Raw genomic sequence first — 20,506 nt, forward strand, 5'->3', positions numbered from 1 at the left:
AGGATGTTTTGCATAATTCAAAGCATTCTGCAGAACACAGGATAATTGAGTTGCCCTTGGAATCAGTTGCAAACACTGTGCCTGCAAACATGCTGTGTCGGTTGCCACCCCTGGCAAGCGAAAGTCAGCAGGGATCCAGGTAGAGGCAGAGCAAGTAAACCATTGCATCAGATTCAGTAGCAGACCTGGAATTCTCACCTGTGGTTGCCAGCCAACAGGTTACCTACCTCCATTGAAAGAGGTTGCAATATTTATTTGCTTATTTATTTCTTTGCAACATTTGTATGTCACCTTTCTGCCCAATTAGGGCACTCAATTTATTTTATTTTATTCGGCTTCTATTCCACCCTCCCCGCAAGCGGGCTCAGGGCGGATCACACCGTTTAAAACACAATACATCATTAAATACAGATTCATTAAAAACACATAAAAGCATTATAAAGTCATACAGTTCAATGCTAAAAATGACAATAGATGGCTTCCCCTGGTGGCTGCAGTCACTGCTTAGTTAATTTTAAAAACGTGCGCACAGGGTGGTGGTCAGATCTGATAAGGGGTTTTAACTCATTCATCTCCTACACGGCCAGCGGAGGCCTGGCCCATCCTCAGTCACAGGGCTTTTTTTCAGCCGGAACGCAGTGGAACGGAGTTCCGGAACCTCTTGAGAATGGTCACATGGCTGGTGGCCCCGCCCCCTGATGTCTAGACAGAGAGGAGTTTAGATTGCCCTCCGCACCGTGGTGTGGAGGGCAATCTAAACTCGCCTCTGTCTGGAGATCAGCGGGCGGGGCCACCAGTCATGTGACCATTTTCTCCGAGGGCAACCCACTGAGTTCCACCACTTCTTTTCCCAGAAAAAAAGCCCTGCTCAGCCATATCCCTGGCGGGACATCTCTATCTTACAGGCCCAGCGGAAAGATAACAAATCCTGCCAGGCCCTGGTTTCAACAGAAAGAGCGTTCCACCAGATCAGAGCCAGGACCAAAAAAATTCTAGCTTATGCCAGAAGGCCTCCAAAGAAGGAACCATCCAAAATGCAAGGAGAAGCCAGTGCTGCAAACAAGTGGCAGTGTGGTGTAGTGGTTAGAATGTCAGACTAAGATCTGGGAGACCCAGGTTCAAATCCATGGAAGCTTGCTGCATGACCTTGGGCCAGTCCCACACTCTCAGCCTAACCTCTGAATGGTAGTTGTGAGGGTTCAAGGACAGCGTTGTATGCTTGTAACAGTTCACTTACTTATTTACTTACTTTATTTATACCTTGCCTTTCTTCCCAACGGAGACTCATAGTCTCTCTCACATAATTCTCCTCTCCTTTATTTTATCCTTCTAACAACCCTGTGAGGCAAGTTTGGCTGAGAGGGTGTGACTGGGCCAAGGCCTCCCAGCGAGGTTCTATGGCAGAGTGGAGATTTGAACCTGGGTCTCTCAGAACCTAGTCCAACACTCTAACCACTGCACAGCTCTGTTAGTGAGGGAAGGGAGACTGAGAACAGACAAGAGATAGGGACCGACTGTATCAGTCTGAAGTCCTTAGCCGAATGGCAACGTGTTCCTCGCTAATCGGTCACAGCCATTTCCCTGGCAGGACAAAACAGCTCCCGTGATTTCTCCCCTCTGTTAGTTCATGACCAAAAGAATTTTTTGAAAAGAGTTCCAGCCTGAAACTGTACGCAGAGTCCTTTGGCTTCACATCTCTCTGGCTGCGTGTATGAATGAGAAAGATGTCTTCCGGCTCTCTTGATTACCGAGTAGGTGCCTTTTAATCGTGGGTGTCATTGGGCCAAGCTACAAGTGACGAATGACACTTGGACAGCAAGTGGATTGAGTGGAGGGCAAGTGAACAGGGAGAAGAAATACACTTGCTGTTCAAGTGTCATTCGTCACTTATAGCTTGGCCCATTAACAGGCTTTCCATCCTGCTATATCGAGCTTTACGCTTGAACGTTCCCTCAGGAACTTCTGTATCGCTGAGTAACTCGCAGGGTCGGCCTATTGAGCCATTGTCCCAGTAACCCATGAAGTGAACTGTGGTCCTAGGTATGAATGCTGCACACCAAAATCCCTTTTCCTACATTGGAGACGGAGGAGCCTGGCTTTCCTACATAAATTCAGCTGCTTTCATTGTAGTGGGGCGTGGGGAAAATAATAATTACTACGAGCAGGGGTCATTTTGTAGAAAAAGAGCTGGAGGAACTCATTAGCATAACTCATTAGCCTAAGCCACGCCTCTTGCCATCACGGGAAGTGTGTCATTAGTATAACTGATTTGCATATGCCACACCCCCTGTCATCTCCTATTCTGGCTGTTTTGGACCCAATCCTGGCCATTCAGGGCTGACATTGGCCCCCAGATGGCAAAAAGGGGCTGAAAATGGCCAAAGAGGGGCCCAAAATGGTCAGGATCGGGCCACTGCTGAGTGGGAGAGTGATCCACCACCCGTCAGAGGCCCGATCCAGGCCATTTCAGCCCCAATCCAGGCCGAAATGGGCCCAAAATGGCTGAGTCAGGTGGGCGGGGCCACTTGACATGTGACCTCTTTGGGGAACTGCCAGAACCGCGTTCCTGTGCATTCCCCCTCAAAATGAGCCCTGACTACGAGAAAGCTTTTGAAAGTGGGTTTTCTCCCCACTTGAATGTCTGTACCCAAAAAGACGTGTGAACAGATGACGCAGCCTTCTACCGAGTTAGATACCATTGATCTGTTGAGCTCCATGAAATCCTTGAAAAGAAGACTGAACCTGGGAACTGCAGCTTTGTGAAGCATTTGCTCTTCTGCCAAACTTGACCCCAGGTTTGACGACAAATCTTAATGCTAAACTCACATTCATTCCACTGGAAATCTTCCAGCTTTGATTCAGAGGACTTTGAAAGCATTTTTATTGTTGTTGCTGTGCTTTATATAGCACTTTTGGAGCATTCAGAGCATTTTGTAGACAGGATTTCTCAGCATCTCTCTACACGAGACCTCTTACACGAGAATACTCAAGTGTAGAGAGACGCAATGATAGCCAGGAAGTATAGTTTGAATTTCACCTCTCTACAGAGCCAGCAAAGATGGCTGGCCTCCCCAAAGTCTCTGTTAATTTCACTTCCTCTTTGGGGAGGCAAAGAGGAAAATGAACCCTCTGAGGAGTGATCTTTGCCGGCTATGTAGAGAGGTGAAATTGTTTTTAAACTATGCTTCCTGGCTAACATTGCATCTCTCTACACTTGAGTGTACTCGTGTAAGACGTCTCGTGTAGAGAGACTCTCAGTGATCCTTGCAATGGCAAGGCAGGCTGATATTAACGCTCTTCCCTCCCCCCCCCATTTGTGAGGGGGAAAATGAGACAGCATCCTGCCTAATGCTAAGGTGGGATTTGAACGAGGAACTTCCCTGCTCCACCCTCTCAGCCCTCCCCCCCTTATTTCAATGGCTGCAATTCCATATTTACAGGCATTCTTGTCAGAACCATTAATCGTGACCGTAATCAGGCATTGGATCCCACTGCACACGTGAATGCTACCTTCCTTCCCCTCCACCGTCTCACAGGCGGTTTCAGATTCTCTTGTATCTCTCTTTCCAAACTTGGCTTCTCCCCATAGACTCCTCGGCACCTCGGCCTTATAAAATGGACGCCTGCAAGTGTGAAGCTTAAATAAAGAATGTGGATGGTTGGCCAGCTCCAGCTGATGGTGTCTGCTGCCTGCTTGCCTGCTGTGACAGGGGACACCGCAGCATCTTGTTACACACTCACAGGCACACTCATTATGCTGTTTTTACCTGTGCAAAATCTGTGGCTTTTGTGCAAGTATGAATGTGTGAATAAATGTAAAAAGAGTCCAAGGTGCGGTAGGAGGAGGCTTGCCTTTCCTTCAACAATGCTTCGGGACCTTTCCTGTTATATCAGTCTTTCCCCCTCCTAAGTTTCTTTAAGTATATGGAACTCACTGCCACAAGATTTTTTTTTGTTGGCTGCTGTCACTGGTAGTTGCCTGAAACCTGCAGCAGCCTTCCAGTTACTTTATACTGGGTCAAAAGAGTTCTGCTACCAGAGATTGTGACTGTTGTTGTGGGGATAACAGTAACATACTTTGTAAACTGCTCTGAGTGGGCGTTAAGTAGACCTGAAGGGCGGTATATAAATTGTAAATGTTATTATAAATTGAATTTTGTTACAGAGTTCGGGAACCTTTCCTTTTCCTTTCAAGCTCCTTTGATCCAGTGATCTTGAGCAGCAGATAGGGAGTCTTTATTTCTTTAAGGAAAATGTGTTGGAGAGGTACTTGGACATGGCCAGCGTAGTTCTTGGGTCTCTATCCACCAGCAGATAGGGAACTATATTATCTTTTAATACAGTAGGAGATAATTTAGACTGTTTCCACACATTCTTAAAGGGACGGCCCACTCACTGAATGCTGGTGGCTTTTCCATAGGGATCCACACGGCTCCGTTTGCAAAATTACTGCAGCCTATTTGGCTTCCATTTGGCTTCTGGTTTTTTTTTTTTGGTGTGCTTTTTTTGGGAATGCTGAAAGTGCATTCCCAGAAAAAGCACCAAAAAAATGGAAGCCAAACAACCTGCAGTTGTTTTGCAAACGGAGCCGTGTGGATTCCTGGGGGAAAGCTGCCGGCGTTTGGTGAGTGGGCTGTCCCTTTAAGAGCGTGTTGAAACGGCCTTAGTTAAAATACATAACAGCAACACAGAGATCATGAATCAGAATAACCAAATAAAAAGTCGTGAGAAACTTACGAATCAAAGTAACAGTTAATAAATAACAATTTCCATACCCTATTTTCAACATAAAACATTTCATTTACAATCAATCAATAGTAGTGATTATCCTGCATAATCGGACCTATACTTGGACACGATCCTATGCACTATTTGGAATGAATTGGACTTTTCAATGTGGAACTGATTTTTTTCATAGGAGTTACCATCAATTGCAATGGTTGCATTCATCATTCTTGTATAGGTCGGTATTTGGGGTCTGCGTCACTGCTATTGATTGATTGTAAATGAAATGTTTTGTATGTTGAAAATAGTGTATTGAAATTGTTATTTATTGACTGTTACTTTGATTCGTAAGTTTCTCACGACTTTTGACTTGGTTATTAGTTAGAATACGGGCAATCCATAATTCGCGATATAAATTATAATGAGGGCATTCCAATATCACATGGGACAGGGTGTCAACCTTTTTCAAATCACATTGGCAGAGTCTGTCTGAAAAAGGAAAATTACAGTATCTCCCATGCAGGACTGTTGAGGAGGCAGCATTCAGGTGTGTGAACATGAATGCTGTACAGTAGCAAGGAACTGTTAGATCAGGGCCGGTGCCACCGGTGAGGCGGGGGCCGTGGGCGCCGCGGGGCCGGAGGGGCCAGGGACAGTAGGCAGCCGGTGCAGCACATGGGTGGCCTCCTCGTGCCGCCCCAGCCACCCGCTGGCCAATGGCCCCGGAGTTACGGTGTGATGATGTCATCACGCAGTTTGGGGCACGCGCGCATAGCGCGCACACAAGGCTGGCCGCAGGCACCAGAAACCCTGGCGCCGGGGCTGTGTTAGATATTTAGTATAGGCTGGAATGGTTGGAGGGGGAAGGATGCCAAAGAACTTGGCCAACCAGAGTCCTACCTAGACTGTGAATTTATTGGCTGCATACTAGTTTAGGTGTTACGGCTTCTTTCACTGAGTCCTGGGAACTATAGCTTGGTGAGTTGGTGAATGTTCTGTAGTTCAGGTGCCTTCCTTTCCCACACCACAGCTACAGTTCCCAGGTTTCCCTTGGGAGGAAGAATGATTGTTAGGCTGGTTTGAGTTTGTTATGTGGCTACGTCTCTGGTCAAGATGACTCTGCTCTAGGCGGCTTCTGCCTGAGTACAAACACAACCCTAAATTGTGCATTTGGTTCTTTGGAGTTGCAAGGAAGGTGGTAGCATGCACAGAATATCTAGTGCAATCTGAGGTGCTGGGGGGAAGCAGGCACATAGGACACTTACTTGGGAGCACCACTTACGTGGTGGCATGTGTGAGAAATCCAGAGGGGTAGCCGTGTGAGTCTGTTGTAGCAAAACCAAACAGAAGTCCAGTGGTGCCATAAAGACTAAGAACAATTATTCCAGCATGAAGATGGATCAAGATGGGTAGCCGTATTCGTCTGTCTGTAGCAGCAGAAAAAAGCAAGAGTCCAGTAGCACCTATAAGACTAACAAAATTTGTAGTATGAGCTTCTGACAAAGTGAGCTGTGACTCACGAAAGCTCATACCCTACCACAAATGTTGTTAGCCTTATAGGTGCTACTGGACTCTTGCTATTTTCTACTATTCCAGCATGAGTTTTTGTGAGTCAGAAGTGCCTTTTTCCAATGCCATGGAGAGAAGACAAATCATTTTCTTTCTTTCCATTGCATCTGAGAAAGTGAGCTCGGACTCACAAAAGGCCATGCTGGAATAAATGTTGTTAGTCTTTACGGTTCCCCGTGCGAGAACCAGTGTGGTAGAGTCTTGGCCAGGACTGGAGGGGCCCCAACCTCCACTCTGCCATGGAAGCTCACTGGATGACATTGGTCTAGTCAGTCTCGCTCAGCCTAACCTACCTCACAGGGGGGTTGTGACAAAAATGGAGGAGAGGAAAACCAGGTCTTCTGGTTTACACTACAGGTCTCCAGGTCTCCTGGTTTACACTACAGATATGATAGAGAAAAACAAAGTCATTCCCCCGTGGCATCAGGTCCTCACAGCACACTCACAAGCACTGTGATGCCTTTCCAGTGAGAAAGAAACCATTATATGACCAGACTTGGTAAGTGGCTGACTTCCTGTTTTGAATAGGAGAACAGGGTCACATGATTCCATGTGCCTGGTTTGCTGAAGTAGAGGAGAAGCCTCGGTGCAGTGGTAAAGTACACGCTTTGAGTTAAGAAGGTCTGGGGTTCAAGCCCTGCCATCTCCAGTTATACTTTATTTATTTATTTAAAACATTTGTTTCCTGCCTTTCCATCCCTCAAGGTGGCAAACAATTAAAAGAGATGAATAATTTTAAACAATGGGGTAGATCCTACCCTGTACTACTCGTTCATTGAGTCAAGTTTGTTAATTTATCTAAACCTTTATACCCTACCTTCCCTTTTGGGAAGCCTTCTTCCAACCTAAGGAGCCTTCTGCTGCAGGAAGAGCCTCTTAAGTTGGAGGAAGGCTAATTAGAGGAGGGTTGGATCCACAGCAATGCATCAGCAAAATGTCTTATTTTTCAAAATGGCCAAATCTGTGGGTACTTACTACATCCAGAGTTCGGAGCCAGAGATGGGACAGATCTTTCTACAAACCTGAGAAACACCCCAGGTTTGCAAAATTATCTGAAATCTAAAAAAAACACGGGGGGAGATTAACCCCCCCCCCAAATAAAATAATAGAAGTCGCACCTGCAGTTTTAAGAAACAAATGGCCTCTGTGGCCATTGCTAGGCAAGCATAACCATATTGCTAGTTAGTTAGTTTTTGTCAGTAAGCGGCAAGGGGAGGGGACACAGCCCTTTCTAGGGCTGTTTTTGACCTTTGAGGGAGACACACGGGCCAGGCCTGTCAGCAACCATGGGCAATTTTTGGACCATGTGGCTTCCCTGATTCACGTAGGCCTGGCTGCTCACTACGATTCAGCGGCAGCCACCACACAAAAGCCAGTGAGGTGTAATCGTTAAAGAGTTTTAGACTAGGGTATGGGAGACCCAGATTCAAATTCCAATTCTGGCATGGTGCTCACTGAGGGCCAAGCTACAAGCGATGAATGACACTTGAACAGCAAGTGTATTTTTCCCTGTTCACTTGCGCTCCACTCAATCCACTTGCCGTTCAGGTGTCATTCGTCATGTGTAGCTTGGCCCTGAGTGACCTTGGGCAGGTCACAGAATCACAGAGTTGGAAGGGGCCATACAGACCTTCTAGTCCAACCCCTTGCCCAATGCGGGATGAGCCGAAAGCACATTCATAGGCTAATCTACCTCACAGGGTTGGTATGAGAATAAGAGAATTATATAAGCTGCTTTGGTCCCCACTGTGTAGAAAGACAGGGATAAATGAAAATAAATTATGAATATAGCTTAAGATAAAGGTTGGTATGTGGGTGGAAAGGAGAGAAGGACGCAGGGAAAGGTGAGCATGTGGGTATTGCCAAGAGGAAGGAAAGAGGAAATTGCAGGTGGAAGGTAGATAAAGGGGTAAGTAAAGTTCCCCCTTGCAGGTTCCCCATCGTGCAACTGGGCTCAGCCTGATGGCAGGCACCACACAACTGGGCCCAGCAGCCACCACTGTGCAGTAGCTGACACCACGCAGAGTTTATCTATGTAGAGGCTGCCAGGGGGAGAGAAGGAAAAGCTGAAGACGGGGGGCAGATTAAGGTAGGTTGGCTGATAGGTGGAAGAAAGAGAAGGAAGCAGGAAAAGTGGAGAGGTTATAGAGGCTTTCAGGGAAGGGGAAAAGGAAAGAAAGGGGGGAAATGAGATGCCCTCCTTGCGGGTCCCCCACTTGTACCTATATAAGACTGACAATTACAAACAAAGTTAAGAGAGTTCCAGAATCATGTGTTCTTCCTACAAAAGGAGGCTAGAGCAGGAGGAAAGGGCTGGCGGTGCCACGCAACTGCCCACACCCCCAGATGTGTGGCCACCATGCTGCCATCTGTGGGGGGGGAGGGCTGGACAAACAGCCGGCAGAAGCAGCAGTGACCATGCAGAGGACTGAGGGACAATCCCTCCACCCCCCCCCCACCTGGCACGTTGGGGCAAGGAGGTGAGGTCACAGCTCTGGGAGAGCCAGCAAGCCTGTGTGTTAAAAAAACTACAAATCCATTAAAAATGGATTTTTAATGATCGAATTAATCTAATCTAAATTAACCAGGAGACTCCAGTTGGTGCAAAACGCTGCAGCGTGGACATCACTCCCATCCTACAGTCACTCCATTGGCTACCCATTAGTTACTATGCTCAGTTCAAGGTACTGGTTATCAAATGCAAAGCTCTTCACGGCCTTGGTCCGGCACACCTACAGGACCGCCTCCCTCCCTATGTTCCTCCACGGCAGCTTCGCTCATCTGAACAGGGTTTCCTGCAGTTGCCAACCTGCGCATGGGCGAAATCAACAGCAGCCCGTACATGGGCTTTCTCTGTGGTGGCCCCCACCCTATGGAACGGCCTGCCTGAAGAGGTCAGGAGAGCCCCCACTCTCCTGGCTTTCGGCAGCTGATGTAAAACCGAATTATTCAAAAAAGCTTTTTACTCAGATAGGAGGGCTGTATTGTAGGGAGGGGGGTCTCAGATGATCCATTAATGAGTTAGGATCCATTGACTTTACTACTGTGTTATATTGGATTCTTGCTAATGCTATGTCTTTGTGAACTTGTATCTATTTACCCTATGGCATTATTTATGGAAACGTTCTTGATACTCACTGTACTAATTGCACACTGTGTTATCCACCTTGAGTCTCAGTGAGAAAGGTGGAGTATAAATAACATACATGTATGTGTTATGTGCCATCAAGTCGCCTCTGACCTATGACGATCCTATGAACGAGAGACCTCCAAAATGTGCTATCATTAACAGACTTGCTCAGATCTTACAAACTGGAGGACGTGGCTTCTTTTCTTGAGTCAAGCCATCTCGTTTTAGGTCTTCTTCTTTTCCTACTACCTTCTAATTTTCTTAGCATTATTGACTTTTCCAGAGGTCTTCTCATAATGTGACCAAAGTACAACAGCCTCAGTTTTGTCATTTTAGCTTCTAGGGAGAAATGACATGCATACATATATCCGTAAAATAAAAATGGCTTCAGCAGACACAGGTATAAACCCTGGGAAGCCGTCACTTCTAGCTTGGCCCTTAAAGTTCGACAAAATCGCTTTCAAAATAGTTAAGAAGCAATAATGCCTGCCATGATAAGATCACAAGGCAAGGGAGGAAGCGGAGCTTTTAAAACCGGTTCCAGAAAAGATGCCTACGAATGTTTAGAAAAGCTGCAACAATCTCCCATCTCGTTCTCCGGTCGCTGGCATTTTTCTTCTTCTTCGGTGGGTCAGCTTAATGAGGGCGTCATCCCGCACATTTCCAATCCAGGTTCTGTCTCCTCTGTTAAAGGCTAGTGATGGTGGAAAAGGTTGCGAAGGGAAATGCCACTCCGCTCACGCATGCACTCGCTCTGACGCTTTTAGTTCCCCTGGCTGTCAGTTCCTGCTGACCTGAATGCACCCACTAGACTCTGTGGCACCTCTGCCGTATAAAGAAGATGTTCTGTGTGTGAGAGACAGAGGCAGACGGAGAGAAGTTTAAAGGAGGAAAGGGGGGATATTGTAGTATCCTGCTCATTCCTACGGCAGATGCCAAAGCAAGGGAAAAAATTGTAGGCCTCTTGTGGGCAGGAGGAGACCCAGTTATTTTGTGCTGTTCGTTTTGTTTGTTTGTTTAGGACCCTTGTGATCTTGCCGTTCCACTCAACATTGCCCAAGGTGGCTTATAAAGAGTTTTTTTTTAAAAAAAATCAACGGCAAAACAATTCATAAGAACCAAACAACTGAAGAGGGGGGGAACATCAGACATCAGCTAAAACATGACAAAATTAGAATGATAAAACAATCGCACAGCAGTGTTAGAGCAATTTCTGTGCAACAAAATTCATTCCCGTCCTTGCATGACAGTCACATCTTAACATGATATCTGAAGATGAGGAAGGAAGAGGCGTTAACCTGGGGCCTAGTCTGGATTAGGGTTCTCAGGTGCCCACCGGTGGCAAGCAAACTCCCGAGGGGGTGATTCCTTGACTGCCGATCCGCCAGCAATCAGAGGGAGGTGGCAAGCTCCCTGGAGGTTGGCCACCACCAGCGGGCACCTTGGGGACATGCATGGTGCATGTGTGCTCCCGAGGGGGGCACGATGACATCCCTTCCAGGGGTGATGTCGCATCAGCCGCATGAATGCTCCTGCGCTTGGTTTGGGGCTGATTTTGGCCCCAAATGGTCCGAATAGGCCCCGCATAGCATGCAGGAGTACTCACACGTCTGGCGAGATTATGTCATCACCAGAAATGACATCATCACGCATGCGCCAAGAGGGCACACGCGCGCAACGGAAGACACGCTTCCAGCACAAGGTAAGTGATTGAGACCTCCTTCCGGGAGGGGAGAGAGACCTGCAACTCTAGTCTGGATGGATTACTTCAAAATCCTTCTCCAAAAGCACACCTACGCTTCTGTTTACTGAGTAATCGATATCTAAGCTCACAGCCAGACCTATTTGGATGGAAGTGGACCTTCACGTAACTTGGATCTAGGTCATTTAGGAATATGAAGATAGCAAAATCCTATCAGAATGTGGTTCCCCACCCACCACCCCTCAGACAGAATCATAGAGTTGGAAGGGGCCATACAGACCTTCTAGTCCAACTTGCTGCCCAATGCAGGATGAGCCTAAAGCATCTCTGACAAATATTCATCCAGCCTCTTCTTGAAAACTGCCAGTGAGGGGGAACTCACCACCTCCCTAGGCAGCTGATTCCACTTTTGAACTACTCTGACCCTGAAAAAGTTTTTCCTAATATCCAGCCGGTACCTTTGTGCATGTAATTTAAGTCCGTTGCTTTGAGTCCTATCCTCTGCTGCCAACTGGAACAGCTCCTTGCCCTCCTCCAAATGACAGCCTTTCAAATGTTTAAAGAGAGCAATCATGGCCCCCCTCAATCTCCTCTTCTCCAAACTAAACATTCCCAAGGCCCTCGGCCTTTCCTCGTAGGGCTTAGTCTCCAGACTGCTGACCATCCTCGTCGCTCTCTTCTGCACCCTCTCGATTTTGTCCACATCCTTTTTGAAGTGAGGCCTCCAGAACTGCACACAGTACTACTCATCAGACTGGATCTAAGGGACTTCTAATGATCAGTCCAACTGAGTTTGCGCTCCTCTTGCCACTCCCAGTTTTTATCATCTGTTTTCTGTAGACGTTTGGAGTGAGGTGGGATGTTAGTTGCCACAGGTGTGCACTTCAGGAATCATTGAAACAGAACACCCAGGTGTTTACTAACATTCCGAGATATCTGCCAAACACAAATACCATGGAACAAAGATGATCTTCAGTGTGATACCAGCAATCTGTCAAATGACACAATCTCCCTATATGACATTAGAGAACCCTAATAAACACTTGAAGGCACTTTTTCAGTGATCATTGATTTCTGGAGTTGTAGGGACTTTAAAAAGAACCGAGGAACAACTAGGTGTGCTTTTCCAATGATTCCTGAATTGTGGTGTCCTCTCGTCACACCTTGGATTCTGCACCATGAAGTTCCTCAAAATTCAACAGAAGATTGAGAACATCCACAAGAGTAGAGAGAGCTTGGATCTCAAATGGGATGGGATTGGGGGAAGTCCAGTCTTCCACACAAGAAATACCATCGCTAGTACCTGACAAATCAATATCCTGTGTACCAGGGTCACAGTACCAGGGTTATGCATGTCTGAACTGTAATAATTCCGACTTAGGTGGGGGCAGACTTCATGTTCAAATGCTTCTGTTGCACATACAAACTAGCATATCTGAAAGAAAGCCAGATCCTTCCTCACTAGTTTTTTTTTATGTGTAGAATGTGTGAGTAGAAATGGGCACGAACCAGGAAAAAAACAAACCATGTGGTTCATAGTTCATTACATTTCACAAACCACAAGTTTTCCCGAACCTGCCCCAGTTCACGAATCGGTTCGTTTTGGTTTTTGAAAATGTCACTTCCAGGCCAGCAAATTACTACTTCCAGGTCTGCAAGAAGTCCATCCACTGTTGCCTAGGAAACTGATTGATCGGCACCAGGCTGTCTACAGTGATGAACTGAAAAGCGAACCCAACGAACCAGCCTAAAGTTCGTGACGGTTCATCAGAAATGGGATCTGACGAACTGCTGGTTCACGGACCATGAACCAGCCTGGTTCATCATGAATTTTGGTTTGTATTTCAGTTTGTGCCCATCTCTCGCAAGGAGAGGTTTTTTAAAATGCATTTGTGTGAAACAGACCTTGATTTCTATGGCCATCTGTATCCTCTGCAATGTGGCAAGGCAGAATCCAGGCTTTAGCACTATGGAACAGCACCTCCTGTTGAAAATGGGGCTAAATTCTTGGTGAGGGCAGGCATGTTTTATAGTAGTGTTTCCCTCTCTGTTTCCTTTGTCTGGCATTGTGCTGTGAGCTCTCAGTTCCTTGAAAACCTGTTCCGATGGTGTTAGGAGCACATTGCCGAGAACATACGAGACAGACTTTTAACTGTTCTGCATTAATGCGGGAACCCCACAGCCCTCGCTCCTTAGGCACCTTTTCTCTCACCCGCTTTCTCTCACCTCCCACCCCTTGGAAGCATCTGAGCACAGCTCGCTTACATCTGGCAGCAGGCTGGCTTTTCACACCGCAAGGCAAACTTGTCTGAGAGGCCTTCCGAGTGTTTCAGCCACCTCCCAAGGGTGGTTGATTTTGGCTTTAAAAAAAACCCAACACTTACGATGAGAAGGACTTTGAGCCATTCGCAACAGTGGGGCTGCTGTAAACCTACGTAATAACCATGCATGAATTTCTGGACTCAAGGTTTCATGTCATGCCTGGGTTCCTGTGGATTGGCATCTGTCTAGCTGTCTATCTTTCTGCCCTGGCATTCTGTCACAGTCTTGCATAGCCAAGAAAAAACAACAGGAAGAGGATAAGCCGGCAGAAGCACTGAAGCTAGCTTCTAAGTGCATTCTCAAAGGCAAAGGTCTCCAAGGTAAGGCAGTAGGGAGTAGTCCCATTCTATGGGTACCCACCATATGCACTCGTGACTTCCTTCCACATGAGAAGATAGTCCATCAGTGTTTTCTCACATAAGGTGTGTAAGTCTGTCTGTAGCAGTAGAAAAGAGCAAGAGTGCAGTAGCGCCTATAAGACTAACAAAATTTGTGGTGGGGTAGGAGCTTTCATCTGTCCTTATATCTTGGAGAGTGAAGTGATTTCACATGCCGAATGACAAGAGCCAATGGATGACAAGAGCCAGGGAATGACAATAGCAGGTATGATTGGATAGGGTGGGGTATGCAAAGGGGTAGTGAGTGTGGAGGAATCAGCATTGGTAATGAGACAGGAAGCCTGGGTCCTGATTCAGTCCAGGTGGATGCACTGTCTTGAGCTTCATTATCAGTTGCAATTCAGCAGTCTCTCTTTTTCATCTCCCTTTGAAATTCCTCTGCAGGAGAATTGCTACTTTTAGGTCAGCAACTGAATGTCCTGGAAGGTTAAAATGATCCCCCACTGGGTTTTGAATGTTGTAGTTTCTGATATCAGATGTAGGCCCATTAATTCTTTGTTGGAGGGATGGGCCAGTTTGTCCAGGGAGTCCATCAATGGCAACTAGCTATGGTGACTAAAAGAAACATATTCAGAGGCGTTATACCTCTGAATATCAGTGCTTGGAGGCAAGAACACGAGAAGGTCTCGGCCTTCCATTGATTTCAGTGGACTTAGAACGGTGTGATTCTACATGGGATTCTACTCAGGGGTCATTTTGTAGAAAAAGAGCTGGAGTTATTATGCTAATAACTCATTAGCGTATGTCACACCCCTTGCCATCACTGGAAGTGTGTCATTAGCATAGCTGATTTGCATATGCCACACTCCCGACATCACCTGTCCTGGCTGTTTTGGACCCAATCCTGGCTATTCAGGGCCAAAATTGGGCCCAAAATGGCAAAAAGGGGCGGAAAATGGCCGAAAAGGGGCCTCAAATGGTCAGGATCAGGCCACTGCTGAGTGGGAGAGTGATCCACCACCTGTCAGAGGCCCAATCCAGGCTGTTTCGGCACCAATCCAGGCTGAAACGGGCCCAAAATGGCTGAGAGTCAGGTGGGCAGGGCTGCCTGACATGAGACCTCTTTGAGGAACTGCCAGAACTGTGTTCCGGCGCGTTCCCCCTTGAAATGAGCTCTGATTCTACTACAGGTAACCAAACATGCATAAGCTACATCTTTAGAATAGAGTTTCCAGGATGCAGGATTAGGGTTGTTTCAGCGCAGAATCCACATGATAGAAAATAAGGGGACATTTTCAGGGAGCTCACAAGCAACAGATACTTGCAAATCTAGTCGTAGTTGAATTAAACAGACCATGGAGATGAGCGTAAAAACAGGAGAGAAGATATATACGTGGTATACATTAGGCCGCAATCTGAAACCCTTCGCTATTTGAATTCATTGTGTATTTTTGTTTTTAGCCTTGTATCACTGTAAATATAGATAAAAATGGATAGCGACAGATTTAAATATGTATGTTTGTCTGTGTGTGTGTGTATCTTCCCATTTTTCAAAACCTTCCGTCAGGGCTTTTTTTCAGCTGGAACGTGGTAGAATGGAGTTCCGGCACCTCTTGAAAATGGTCCCATGGCCGGTGGCCCCAACCCCTGATCTCCAGACAGGGGAGTTTAGATTGGTACATTTTATGAACAAACAGAACGACAGAAATTGACCTTATTTGGGCATGGCTTAGTTTCCCTGTAGCTTTTCTCTGGTTTTGCCTCTAAAGTCTTGAGATGGTGGATTAAGATATATTTTTTAAAACTCCACAAATGAATACATGCCTTTTCTGCCCCATTTGTTTTAGTATAGCTGTTTTGGTGTGCTGTCTGACTCAAAGATGAAGAGACAAATGGTGCAGGGGGGGGGGGAAAGAATCTTTAATACTTGTACAACCCCATGCATTTCGCATGAAGCTTTGTCCAGGGGAACCTTCCATTCCTCCCACTGGTAGACCCCGCTTTGCCTACCCCTCCCTTTATCGCCTCTGGCCAGGCACCTGAAGGGGCTGTCTCCCTTTCTGGTCTCCGGGTCGTTGCTGCCACCACTGTCCCTGTATGGGGTCCTGGTTAGGCGGGACAGCCTCCTAACCTCCCTCCTCTGCTAGTGGGTCCAAGCAGTTGGGGGACTCTGGAACAGAAGATCTTTCTTCCTTCATTAATTCCAAAAATCATTTATTTAACTTCTAACTATACACAGGCAAATATGCAGTGAACGGAAGGAATAATAAAACATTAAAAGAAACCCCTACTCTGTCTCCCTCCTGCCCTAATTAGATGTTGTGTTGGGCAGGCCCGATCCTTTGATACCTGGGGTTACGTTAGATCTCCCTCTCCCCTCAGAGCCATCTCCCCCTCCACTCTCCAGCCACCAACTGTCCACTCCCAACTCCCCTCCACCAACTGACTCGCTCTCCCTCCAATCACATTCTGCTCCAGAACTGGCCCCTCCCCTCTGCAGCCCATAGAAACTTAACTCCACCAACAGAATGGCGTTTCTCCACACATTTCGCATGCAGCTTTGTCTGCGGGAATCTTCCAGATTTTTTTTTTAGTTCCATTCCCATATATACACTTTAGCAGCTGTCTAATGCACAATCTTGTCTCCATTTGGTTATCCTGAATAGCCAAGATCGTGCCTTAGAAAGGATGAGGTGCTTCCCAACTTCCAAAGCCAGTTGACGTGGTCCGTTGCAGGAAACAGCAGTGCAGTGATTTTACCCTGGGCTTTCATTGATAGTTTTGGGACTGGATGAGAGTAGCGTCAAGGTAGTTCACAAGGCTTCCAGAGACGTGTGCAGCTGATGTCTTAACAGGCTATTCCTTACTGTTTGTCCAAGCCTCTGGGAAAAAAACCTTCATTGGAATCCATTTTACTCCACGATGGAGACCCTAACCCAGGGGAAACAGGCTAGATCTACATTGACTTGTTGGGTTCGTTGAAGGAAATATAGACAGGGTTAAGAATACCTGAAAACCCAATAATAAGAGATAACAGAAGCAGCAAAAGGAAGGCAGTGGTCAGGGCCAGCCCACTCATTGAGGCTGGCCCGGCAGCCGCCTCAGGGCGCTAAGGCGCCAGAGGGGCGCCGGCCCGGGGGCAGGGGCACGCACCATGGAGCACGTGCTGGCAGTGGCAGCGTGGGACAGCTGAGCAGGCAGCCTCCCGTTCACCTGCCCCAGGGCGGCCGGCTGCTCCTGGCCCGCAGAGCAACTGAATGGGAGGGCAGGAAGGCCCCTCCCCGCACGCACCAGCCCTGCGTGATGACGTCACGTGCAGTGACATTATCATGCAGCCCAGCACGCACGTGCACGCTCACACACACACAGAGGCAGCAACGCTGGAGCCGGCCCTGCCAGTGGTTATATGGTCTCTGGTGGGTAGTCATGTTGGTCTGTAGTAGATGAATAAGATTTAGGTCCAGTTGCAGATTAAAGACCATCAAGATTTCCAGGGTGTGAACTTTCGAGTGTCAGAGCTCCCTTTATCAGATAGACAGACAGACAGACAGACAGACAGACAGACAGACAGGCGGATAGTAATGTACCTGAATCGGACCTTCACCTTGAGCTCCTTTGTGGTCACAATGAAAAATATGGTTTTGTTAACGGTTTGCATAATCTTTGCAAAGCAATACATGCAGTGCTTTAAAACTAAAATTGAACTTCCCTCCTGAATTGTGGGGGCGAGGGAGAGTCACAGAACCTGCATTCTGTTTGTTGATATGGAAGTCTGTCGTGTCCATTGAGAAGCCAGGAGGCAGCCAGCTTGAGCTGTTGGCGACGAAGGGCAAACCAGCTGCCTCTTCTGTTCAAGCCGTCTCCAGCTTTCCCTTTGTTTTGTTCTTCAGGAGCTGCAGGCATGGTGATTTCTTTTCCCTTGATGCCCTCTGTTGCCTGTCCCCGTTTTGTTTTCTTTTGTGCAGAAAGATTTTACAATGCGAGAAGAGCTGCAGCAGAGCGACGTGGAACGCTGGCTGGGCTTCATCACCTTCCTCTGCGAAGTGTTTGGCACCATGCGGAGCAGCACGGGGGAGCCCTTCCGAGTCCTCGTCTGCCCCATTTATACCTGCCTCAGGGAGGTAATGCCTAGTTTCATCTCTGCATCTCCTGCAAAACCTGATGAAGTCCCTTTGAGAAGCTTCCTGCTGTTGTTCCTCACTTTTTACAGCAGGATTTTTTTTTGTAACTGAGATTGCTCTACCAATTGCTTTTTCCTTTTTTAGTGAGCCATGACGGGGCGGGGGGGGGGGCAGGCATGCGTCTTAGTTGCAGAAAGCAGCCAGAGAGGGGAAGGCAAACAAAGGCCATGTCACTGGAGAAGAAGGTTACTCTTTTTCTGCACCACACCCACAATCAGAACGGAGCGCTCAGGTTTCTTTGAATCCTGGTAGGGGGAAAAGACAGGCATAATATTAGACCTTTTCAGACATTACACCCACATGTACCAGGAGCCTCCTAGTTGCTTACAGATCCTTCCAATACACACACCCACTATGTTGTCTGAATAAGAGCAACAAGTGTATTTTGTGAGTGCATACAGATTCAGTATGCTTGGACTGAACATTGGATTTTGAGGGCTCTGGTTCACACGTACTGAAATTGCACGTGCATGAAAAATAAGTGCATTGCACATGTCCAGACAACACGGCACACGGCAACCATGCAGTCCCAAAACACACACTTGCCAGAGTCCCAATGCACATAGATACAATGTCTGGAAAAGACTGTAAGTCTCTGTCTTTTCACCCCTCTTAATGCTTCAGGTAGCCTGGAATGGTGATTTGTGATCAGAGAAATTACACAGGGAGGGGCAGCGATTGAGGCCTCCCCTTTCCCCAGCAAACAGGTGCCAACCAGTGCAGGATAAAAGGATACAGTTTTGCAAGGTCTTTCAGAGAACATTTCATGTCTCTTAATTATCTCTCATTGTGCACCAGAAACGTTCCCCCTCGAAAATTCGGTACAGCCCTTAGTGGACCCAATAGCTAGGATGCAGTTGGCAAATCCATTTGGTGGAGCAAAATCTGCTCCCCTTCCTAAAAGATCTGGGATCACACAAGGTCTAGGAGGGCCACTTCAGCCCTCTGGAGTACTAGAACACACCCCTTTAATTTTGCAGTATAAATGAGAGAGAACCCTTCAACCCTATGGGATTCGGCAACAACAACATTGTCTCAAACATGGAGGCACACACATGCCTAGCCTGCCTGATCCTGGGTGGTCTTCCCAGAGGGGGGGACCTTTGGGCTCCCCCAATTGCAGGAATTTTGCTAGTTAATAAAACGGGCCCTGCTGCCACCAATGAGTCACCATGACTTCTTACGAGGAGCACCCTGTGAAAGGTCTGCGGTGCTGTCACTCAGCTTACAAGTTCGATACCATTAAAGACAGAGAGTTTAATTTGGGGCAGGGCTGCAGGAAGCATTACCCTGAGCCACTTTGGTCCTCTCTGCATTTTGTTTAACTTGTTCCATTCATGTTTGCTTCCATTCTTAGAAAGCCTGGCCGCTAAACATTAGAACAACACAGCCAAGTTTCAAATAAAGAAGAGGGCCTGGCAGGATTAGCTCAAAGAACACAAGTGAGCAAGGGAGGTCTTTTGCTCTGCTGCCACTCTAGCCGAGAGGCGGATTACTAACCTGTCCACATGACCGTTTGTAGCATTCAATGTGAAGTAGTTCTCAGAGGGGACAGTTTGTTACCCCCTTATTTGATCTTGGAAAGCTGGTCGTAGGGCCAAGCTACAAGTGACAAATGACACTTGAACGGCAAGTGTATTTTTCCCTGTTCGCTTGCCCTCCACCCAATCCACTTGCCGTTCAAGTGTCATTCGTCACTTGTAGCTTGGCCCTTAGTAGCCACACTTAGCATTTATATAGCAACGTTGTTCAAAGTGCTTCCCGTACATTTATTTGTTTTTACTTCGTGATTCCGCACACATTGGATAATGCACTTCCAATCCTCTTTATAGATCATTTGGAATGGATTTTTTTGTGTGCGGAACAAAAAATCCACCTCAAACAGTTGATAAAGTGCATTGAAATTGCATTCTCCAACGTGTGCGGAATCAGCATTCATTTTCACCCGCCTGTTTCCTCAGTGGGGACCCAAAGTGGCTTACACCAATAGTTTTCTTGCAGCTAATAGTAGTACTCTCTTGTTGTGGATGGGCAAGTTCTCAGATCTGTCCAGCAGCTGAGACGTTGCTGCTTACTTGCAAGTAAGAGTGGTTATTGTGACATAACAGATGAACTGCTGAGCACAGGATACAGAGACTTAGCTTCAAACCCCTACTCAGTTGTGATGCCCACTGGACAAATTTTCATGTTAACTAAATAAATCTAACTTACTTCAAAGGGTTCTTGGGAGGATAACATGGGAAACTCTCAGGTTACTTTTGGCCAACCTTATAAATCATCACGGGAAAGCCAGTTTGGTGAAGTGGTTAAGAGCGGCAGGACTCTAAACTGGAGAGCCAGGTTTGATTCCCCGCTCCTCCGCTTGAAGCCAGCTGGGTGGCCTCGAGTCAGTCACAGCTTCTTGGAGCTCTCTCAGCCTCATCCACCTCACAAGGTGATTGTTGTGGCGGGGATAATAATAACACACTTTGTAAACTGCTCTGAGCAGGCGTTAAGTTGTCCTGAAAGGGCTGTACATAAATTGAATGTTATTATTATC

General features: G+C 47.0%; 1 protein-coding gene across 4 annotated transcripts in view; it reads left to right on the forward strand.

Annotated features, from left to right (window-relative positions):
* The window catches only part of CTIF (cap binding complex dependent translation initiation factor), a 233,608-nt gene that overhangs the window by 206,975 nt on the left and 6,127 nt on the right, over window positions 1–20,506 (forward strand). For all 4 annotated transcript variants that reach the window (XM_054986122.1, XM_054986123.1, XM_054986124.1 and 1 more), the window contains one exon: window positions 17,752–17,907. In XM_054986122.1, the coding sequence (XP_054842097.1) occupies window positions 17,752–17,907 (156 nt within the window). The remainder of the gene's footprint in view (window positions 1–17,751; window positions 17,908–20,506) is intronic.

The sequence above is a fragment of the Eublepharis macularius genome, chromosome 8 (assembly GCF_028583425.1).
Source record: "Eublepharis macularius isolate TG4126 chromosome 8, MPM_Emac_v1.0, whole genome shotgun sequence".
In the NCBI taxonomy this organism is placed as follows: domain Eukaryota; kingdom Metazoa; phylum Chordata; class Lepidosauria; order Squamata; family Eublepharidae; genus Eublepharis; species Eublepharis macularius.